General features: G+C 33.0%; 1 protein-coding gene across 2 annotated transcripts in view; it reads left to right on the top strand.

Moving 5' to 3' along the window:
- LOC119831063 (bifunctional 3'-phosphoadenosine 5'-phosphosulfate synthase) overlaps positions 1–9,614 on the top strand; it is a 21,983-nt gene that overhangs the window by 7,569 nt on the left and 4,800 nt on the right. For both annotated transcript variants that reach the window (XM_038354301.1, XM_038354300.1), the window contains exons 2-8: positions 1,871–2,045; positions 3,903–4,075; positions 6,415–6,552; positions 7,574–7,693; positions 8,014–8,151; positions 8,686–8,748; positions 8,971–9,210. In XM_038354301.1, coding sequence (XP_038210229.1) covers positions 1,871–2,045; positions 3,903–4,075; positions 6,415–6,552; positions 7,574–7,693; positions 8,014–8,151; positions 8,686–8,748; positions 8,971–9,210 — 1,047 coding nt within the window. The remainder of the gene's footprint in view (positions 1–1,870; positions 2,046–3,902; positions 4,076–6,414; positions 6,553–7,573; positions 7,694–8,013; positions 8,152–8,685; positions 8,749–8,970; positions 9,211–9,614) is intronic.

Genomic DNA, 9,614 nt, shown 5'->3' with positions numbered 1-9,614 from the left:
GGGGGGGGTCTATAAGAAGAGTAACGTGTAACGTACAAGTAAAGAAAAAAACACCGAAACGTAGATCGAAATTTTCCAAAAAAATTATCATAGAATGTTATAATTACATCATTGATAAGGCGGTTGTTACACCCCCGATTAATTCTTTGATAATATACGTAGATAGGTACTGCACTTAGAATGCCTAAAAAGATTATTTTCGGATTCTAAAGTACTAGGTATATCACACTGATCCTGATGAAAGAACGTGGTACGGATGTTACAAAAGTAGGATAAATATTGCACAGAGTATATTATGGCGTTGCATGGATCATCCAGTCTATTCTTTTTATGATCGCCATACAAAATCAAAAGTGTTTAAGCAAAATGAGGGTTGTATAATATACCTGCGTGCGTTGATTAAAAATGCGGATATCATTTTATATCCTGAGTATATACCGTTCATTTATAATTATTCTATGTAACATGTACGTTATAGTTTTTATTGCCATCCTGGTAACTTAATCAATAAATAATTGCTTACCTAGTCATACTGCGGCATTACCATATTTAAGTAAAGACCAATCAAGGGCAAATAAATTTTTAAAGTAACTGCCTATCAATTATGTAATTTTTCTGTTCATGCAATATGACCTATTAGTTGTTGGAATCGTATTTCTGTTTTATTACTACAATTACATACATACGTGTAAACATTGCAATGACTGATGCATAAAACATTAAGTTTAATAATCCTTTACATTAAACATTAAATAAAATAGATAGGTATGTAATTAAGATTGCAATATTAAGAAGCTGCTGAGATAGATCTTGTCAGGTCTCATCTGGTCGAAACTTTTTAGAGATAATTAAAAGGTCATCGGAGCATTAATGCCATCATCGTTTCACGTACCAGGAAAATAGTACTTGAAATAATGTGAGTTCATGATAACAAAAATCTAAGGCAATTGAAAGCATATATTTTCCAATTCATTGACCCCAGCATAATGTTATCTGTCCCGAAGTTGGCTAAGGAACCGTATCACAGTTTGAGTTCATATTTAAAATATTAAAGAACTGTAGTAATTTTAAAATGTTTCCAACTCGTTTGCTCGGAATATTGTGATATTGGTATATTATAAGATATACACGTAATGCCTAGATATCCATAGGGAACAGGAAATGGAGTGCTAACTGTCTAACCTATTTTTTACTGACCTTTCGGCAAGGTCAGGTTTGATTAGTTACCAGTTACTTCACGATAAATCGAATGCAATATAGCTTGAAATTGGATTTTCTAGCACGTTCACGGAAACAATTCAATCGAATTATTTTTCTCAAATTGTTTTAATGGAAAAAATTAATTCTTCCGCCAGCAAAAGTTCCTTTCGCCTACTAAACATTAAAAGAAGGAAAGACACGTTCAATGGTTTCAACTATGTATATACCTACTTTCTTTTCAATATGTATCTAACATGCATTTGTTATAACTGGGGAAAACGTGTTAAAAACTAGAATATGCATACTGTATTTTCTCAACAAAATTGTCGTTCTTATCGAGTTTTTTTTATAGAATGTGTGTAACGTTTAACGTCATAATGTCACAATTAAATGCAAATAATTGTGTCCTTCATAGATTACTCGAAACGTTAGAATAATAGGCTCTTCATAACGTCTTCTATGTGACTTCGTCTTGTCCGTTATCTAAGCAAAATTTATCCATTTAAAAATGTATTTTTTTTTCTAACTATTCATTCCAAACTTTAGAAGGTATTTTATTTCTTGCACGTTATGTGTATGAAGTGGGTATCGTTGACACCCTATTAAAATCCAAAAATGAATACGGCTGCTATCATCGGGTCACCTAGCTCATGGTAAATATTCGTTTCAGTGCGCGCAAGTTGCGACGAATGTTGTGGAACAGAAACACCAAGTTTCAAGAGCAAAGCGAAGCAGGGCCTTCGGCAGCAAGGCCTTTAGGGGGAGCACTGTTTGGTTCACAGGCCTCAGCGGGGCTGGGAAGACTAGCATTGCCTTCGCGTTGGAGGCGTACCTCGTATCAAAAGGTGTGGTAATATTTTTATTTATTTGAAATTTAACGTCGTAAAGCGTTATCTCAATGACATCAGTTTTTAAAGACATGTACTTATATAGCAGGATTTATAAATTACTTGTTAGATAAATGCATTTTATTAAAATGTGTAGCTATGTAAGATAATATTTAAAATTCAATTGGTATAATTGGCGAGTAGGTACCTAAAAAATAAAAATACGCTTCGGGAAATTTCCAAAGTTTTAAGAAGTTCGTTATAATTAGTCGCTATGTTAATCGAAAAAGGAAAAGCCACCTCCGTCACATGGTAAAATAATTTTGAATCGGCCGAGTAGTTTTTGACTTACCGGAGGTCCGTATACTTTTCCTCACCCTTCCCTGTCCATTCCCTTATTCCTGTCGTCAACCCTTTTCATATTCTGTACGCCTTAAAAGCGGACAAGGCATTTCTAACGGCCACAATGAAGTTATAGTACCTCGTCAAAGTTTCAAGTTCGAGTTATCTTGTAAAACAATTCAATCATATTAAATTTTTAGTTCTTTATAAGCTTCATAAATGGGAAATTCTGAAAAAATAGAAAATTATGATAACGAGGCGGGATTCGAACCTGCGTCATTCGGTCACCCGCGATCCCGCCTCAGCAAAATTCCTCACAAGGCAGCCATTTTAAAACAATAAATAGACAATGTCAATAATATACTGTATAGCTAAATGTATTAATATTTTTTCTGTAGTAAAAATGTCGTTCTAATTAAATATGATTAACTATTACGACGATCATTATTAAATGCCTATTTTACGATGTAATAATAATTATACGATTTAAATAGACCATAACACTTTACAATAAAACCGAAGTTTGTTTACACTGCGAATAATACCTACTTATTTTTTTATACTCTATAATTTTACATGGTTTAGTAAATTCCGATTGTGTATTTGTAATACAAATATTGAATAGAAAATGTTTGTTCCATCAAATTATAGCTTAAATCGATTTTCCGTTACATTATAGCGTCCACACACATATTTATATCAGAAATCATTTATATTCTTTAGGATTCAGTAGAAGAAAATCTAATGTTATTAAAAGTTATTCGATTCTTAAGCTATCTACTCTATCTACTCGACTCGACTAATTCGGTTATTCTTTTCATACGTTTTTGTTAGGGCACAATGAATGTTTTTATAGAGATTAAAAACGTACTACGGTTAAAGCCAGGGCGGACCGCTAGTTGTTAAATAAAATAAATAATCAGTTAAAGATCTATTTTTGGTGTTTAGTGGCAAATATGTAATTTTTGGAACTTGTTTGAAAAAAGGGTCTTTGACTTCAACCGTATGGGATTAAGAAAGTGCATAAGATTTTGTGCTAATTTTAGATTGAAAAAATAACTAGAAGTCCATAAGTATTTTATACAAACAAGAAATGAGATATTCTGCGCAATCTTGTAGCGTGTTTTATATTATATCATCTTAAATTAGATGTTAGGAAAGTTCAATACAGAGTTATATCATAGAGCTTATTACGTTATCCAATTATTTATAAAATTGTAGGTTTGTATTAGTTCGTACAGTCATTAAGTTTTTGCCTCGAGGTAATTATGATGAGGCCACTTTCTTTAATTAGGTATGTTTCTTAAGTGAGAATAAGGTATCAAATTATTAATTGGAAATATTTTACTGTTTCATTGTTTGTAACGGTATTAAATAAAGGTTGAATAATTTATCTATTACTTAATCATTTTTCCACTTTCCTGGGTAGGTAATATATGCCACATTTCCTATTAGCTTCTTCCGAATCAACAGAAAAAAAAATCCCAGTCAACTGTAGCGGCAGGTGGGTAAATAACAATGGCAATGTTCCAGGCATCCCAGCATACGGTCTAGATGGCGACAACATCCGCACGGGCCTCAACAAGAACCTCGGTTTCAGTAAAGAGGACAGGGAAGAGAACATCCGACGAGTGGCAGAGGTTGCCAAACTGTTCGCGGATAGCGGCGTCGTTTGTTTGTGCAGCTTCGTGTCCCCGTTTGCGGAGGTAATATTCTAATGGACAGTATGCTTTATTTGATATAGGGGGTGTCCAATTAGGTGTCCGATTAGGTGAGGCGGTCAAGGAAGGGAGAGGGAGGTTGAGTTAAATCTCACATAATCTTCCCTTGGGGGAGCGGGGGTCTCACAAATATCACGTAGATGACGTTTCTATGAAAAAGTTACGAGAAAACGGAGGTGAAAATTATCAAAAGACGCCTGACGTAATTAATCGACGCCCCCCATAATGCGTAATTGATTCTGATAAGTAATACTTATCACGGAAACGGGGATTAATTTTTTTATTTGTTTTGCATTGGGTGATTGCGTTAATTGAATATAAATTTTGCGACTCTTATAGGTGTTTAAAATATATAGGTAGTACAAAACGATATACGGAGACAAGCATTTTATAATAGTCTGCTAATGCTTGAGATGTGTATTCTTATAGTGTTATTATTACAAATTTTTACTTATTTTAATACTTGTTTTCATAAAGATCTTAATTTTATAATTATGCTCGTGTTACTGCAAGGTTAAAATCGAGCCGTTAGTGGATTTCTCTTCACGTTTAAGATCGACCGTAATCATTATGAGTATATTATTTGACCTTAAACGTTTGTTGTGTTTTATGACTAAATTGAGAAGGTCGATTGACTTTTGAAAATATACATTAATCTACGAACAGAAGATGTTATAGTTGAAAATTAAAAATAACACTATACAATGAAATGATAAAAATATAAAGAAAGTCAACTAATGATGCAAAATTATCATGATCGCAAATAACATATTTATTTTTTTCGGTATATAACCTTTGTTATCCTTTTATTGTTCAAAATTGAATTGTCATTCTGATAACGCAGGATTAAAGGTGTTTTCAGTTACATTGGAGTGTAAATTTTTTTCAACTCACTTCGCTATCATAGATAATCGGATTTCGGTGGGGCCAAATGTTTTAAAAATTCCTAATATAATATTTATTTCACAGTAGTAAAAGAAGATAAAGGTATTAAATAATGATTTATAATGTACATCGTATCTAGAGATTGGTAACTAAGGGGAAGGCTCTCTCTCTCACAACTCTGCTACTATTTCACTAGCTGTGCACCGCGGTTCTACCCACGTAGTACCTGATGTTATATAACCTAAAGCCTTCCTCAATAAATCGTGGAATCATTTTTGAAATCGGATCAACAGTTCCTAAGATTAGCGCTTTCAACCAAACAGATAAACTCTTGAGCTTTATAATATTAAGTATAGATGTGAATGCTTATTATAATCGGCCTATCACTAAATGACACATACGCGTATTTCCCTTGCGTCTTAAAATAGAGAACATCCGACCCACCAGCTCCATTTACAAACTCGTATCGCTTTGGCCTTTGACTTGTCGTGTTCAATTGCTATTTAAATAAGGTTCGTTAACACCCATTAGCATTAAATCTTGTTCAACTTCCAGATTTATTTTATCGTTATTCATTAAATAAGTAGGACATGAAATAACTTTATCTCGCATGTATGGCGATGATAGTGAAGGAGTTATTGAACTTAAGAGAATTTACAAATGTACCCAAACATATTTTACTAAATACAGTGTTAAAGTGTGGGTCGCCGGCAAACCTGTTTATGGAAAACTTGATTCTGGTTACATTGCAAGGTTTTTTCACGATAAAATGATACATTGTATATAATGCAATATTTACATGTAATAGTGTGCTAGAGATGGTTTTGGAAAATTGTTTGTGATTATTTCAGGGGATTTACTATGTATTTGTTTCGTCCATAGAAGAGAAGAAGATAATTCAATAACTTACGACGCAATTTTTTCGATATCGCAACTAACTGATTCATTTTTTTTTCGGTACCTTTACCTGTCTATCTGTTAGCCGATCTGTCCATGATGGTGATCTGCTTACGTTTAAGTCTGTTATGTCTCAATAGAATGTTACTGTAGCTAGAAATTAGTTTTTAACAAAAAGCTTTCCGCCTTCAAGTTGTCCGAATTAAACCAAATTTAAATAGAACCACATGGGAGGCACTAGCTTTCAAATAAGAAAAGAATCATGACGTTTAATTTTTAGTTATATAGCTTTGTAATGCTTTATAAATGAGAAATTTTGAAAGAATAGAATAAAATTGCAAAGAAAGAGTAGAGGAAATTCGATTACTGTGGTGGGATCACGGGTAGCCGAGAGGCTAGGCGTTGCGACGGTTAGGCAAGAAACGCGGGTTCGAATCCCGCTTCGTGATGAAATTTTTTCTATTCTTTCAAAATTTCTCAGAATCATGACATTTTTTGTTCCTTATGGGTCTTACCTAGTTTGTTAATTTTCTTCATTATAGGATAGAGAGGTAGCTCGTCGCATCCATATAGACTCGGATCTGCCGTTCTTCGAGGTTTTTATTGACACACCGCTAGAAGTGTGCGAACAGCGTGACACCAAAGGGCTGTACAAAAAGGCCCGCGAGGGACAAATAAAGGTTTGTTTTTGTATTCATTCCATAGACATATATCAATGTACCTTTTGAAATATACAACTAGTCACTAATTCACACAATAGCTGGCGATTTTTTGGGAAGTGCGTTTTTTGTTATAATGTTGATATGAATAACTAAACGGCTTACGGTATAACTACTACAGTTATCTTAAAGACAATTCCGAAACAGTTTTTTCACCGATTCCACGAATATCAGATTGCCTGGAAGAGATTGCCGTCTAGCAATAAGGCCGCCTTTTGTACGAAATATCATTGTGCCATTATTTTGTATAAGATTTACTTTCTGTTTTTTTACAATAAAGTATTATAAAGAAATAAATATTTTAAAGGCATTTGTTATAATCGTAACAATGCGTTTTCGTTATATTGTAAAATAGCAATTTAAATAAATTTAAATAATATATGCATTGTAATAAAACAATTTCAATGCATATCAAAAGGAAAACGTTTTAAATGTCAATAAAACCTTAAATATTTTCTTGTTGATTACAACATGGGTAATTTTATAGGAGACAAGAACATTTTTATATACTTTAATTGTAATAAGTCAGTGAATACAGATTATTTAGTTTAAATATTAAACTAAATTGTGTATTAATTGATTATTAAGTTTGCTCCTTTTTTCATCCCTTTTGAGTTTAAAGACATTTCGTGATGAAATGACCAAATACCAATTCTATAAATATATATAAATACCGTTTATTTTTAACTGACAAACTTTCTTGTAAAAGTTTTTTTACGGTCTAAAGTTAAATTAATCGGTAATAGTAATGATTTAGTTATTCTATAGTTAGGTATTAATATAAATTAATACTAATATAATAAAACATGTAAAATAAGTAATTGAATATTAAACTATTTCAGTTTTTATAATAATTATTCTGTTCTAGTGTAAGAACAGGTTTACAATTAAATATAAATAAATTATGCATACTCATAATGTTTTTCTATCATTTATCTCTGTATTTAATGAAAAAAATCAATAATATATGGTTGATTTTCAGGGATTCACAGGTATCACCCAAGAGTATGAGCGCCCGGAGGCTCCCGAGCTGGTTATAGAAACAGTCGGTCGGTCTATTGAAGAATCCACCATGGAGGTTATAAAGCTGCTTGAGGAACAGGTATGTTATCAACAGAATAAGGTAATAATAAAATAGTTGGATGATTTGTTCCTATAGCAGGGCAAATAAATGGGCATATCAAAAATTCCACGAATGACGCGTGTTTCAATCCATCTAATATATAATTAACTATCTGAAGAAGCGAAATCTTTATACAAAGATGTTTGATTAAGGTTCTACAATAATTCCAAATGCCATTAATATATAATAAATTATGCTTCACAGTTTTCCCTTGCATGGAATTAAAACTTGGATCGGCCATCTAGACAATTTTTAACTAGTGACAACTAGTGGGCACATTGGAATTTTCTTGTTTCCAGGGTGTGATTCCCCACTTCGAGAGCGTATCTGGCGTGGAGGAACTCTTCATCTACGGCAATAGATTGAGCAGTGCCATTGATGAAGCTGCACGGCTGCCGCAGATTGAACTAACAAAGCTCGACTTACAATGGGTTCAAGTAAGTTTTGTCCCTCTATAAGCTATTATATATATCTATATACTCGTGTAGCTGAATAGCTTATACAGAATTGTAGCTATATTTTATTTATTATCTATTATTTATTCGGAAATAATGTGGCCTTAAACTAACGAGAGATTTTATAATTAGAAGTCGTAGCGTCCAGGATGGGTAATAAGACCATAAATCAGAATCCTGTATGACCTAGATTGGGTTTGCAGTGATGATAAGCTGTATAATTTGATGGTTTTTTTAATGAATGTTATCTATTCTGTAATAAAACAGTGATGATTTATAATATATTATATAATAAAGATAATGGCATAATAAATTGAAAATATGCACTTATTTAAGATATTTTTTTGCATATGATTGGTCGAAGTTTTAATTAAAATCTTACTTTTTAACTGCTGATTCACTATTTTTTATATACATTGCTGTGTTTTAATGTGAATAATTAATCGAAATAAATTGACATTTAATTAATGGACGCACTCTAATTGGTTGTCAATTACAATGATTTGTTGTTTGCAGGTATTATCAGAAGGTTGGGCTTACCCCTTGAAAGGATTTATGAGGGAAATTGAATATTTACAAGTGAGTACTCACCTATTTTTAGGTACATGTATACCAGAGAAACTTATAATCACTTCATTTGTTTCTATAACCCATAAAGACTCAACAACTGAATCACAATTTAATTTTATTCCTGTAAAGACATACTGAATATAATACTTTGAAAAATATAAGTTCATTGTTTATTTATCAACGCAATGGGATATACATAAATTTTTTTATTCAACTTTTTATTTTTTTCAGGCACTACATTCCAACTGTCTAACTCTGTCCGATGGCACTATCGTCAACCAATCAGTGCCTATAGTGTTGCCAGTTAAGACGGAGGACAAGGAACGAATGACCGGTTCCAAAGCGATCGCTCTCGTGTATGAGGGTAGGACTGTTGCCGTGCTGCGGTCGCCGGAATTCTACCCGCATAGGAAGCAGGAGAGATGCAGTCGGCAGTTTGGCATTTATCACACTGGCCACCCTTACATTAAGGTGGGTAACTTTGATTTTTATTTGTATAATGAAATTTCATTCAAAAACAATTATTCATCCAACACAATATTAAAACATACTTGATTTTTTTATTGTAGTAAGTAAGCGAAGTCCTGTGTCTCCAAGTGGGGTATGGTATATGCCATATGATATTCATTTGTTTTACTGATCGAATTTCCTTATGGACAGGTGATCAGCCTGTGTTCTGTCAGACCGAGACATTATTTTTTGTGCGTATCCACTGGGATTCGAACCCAGGACCCCAGTGGTCTACGCTCACGCGTAAACCACTGTACCAAGGAGGCGGTCTAACTTGTAGTAACAACGGTTATATACTTAGTCTGGCCATAAATACTGTTACACTTAATTATAAAAAAATATTACATTTGAATTTCGAATCTGTC

Source organism: Zerene cesonia, chromosome 13 (genome assembly GCF_012273895.1).
Source record: "Zerene cesonia ecotype Mississippi chromosome 13, Zerene_cesonia_1.1, whole genome shotgun sequence".
Taxonomy (NCBI): domain Eukaryota; kingdom Metazoa; phylum Arthropoda; class Insecta; order Lepidoptera; family Pieridae; genus Zerene; species Zerene cesonia.
The sequence above is the reverse complement of the archived record's forward strand: the minus strand, read 5'-3'. Positions and strand labels throughout refer to the sequence as shown.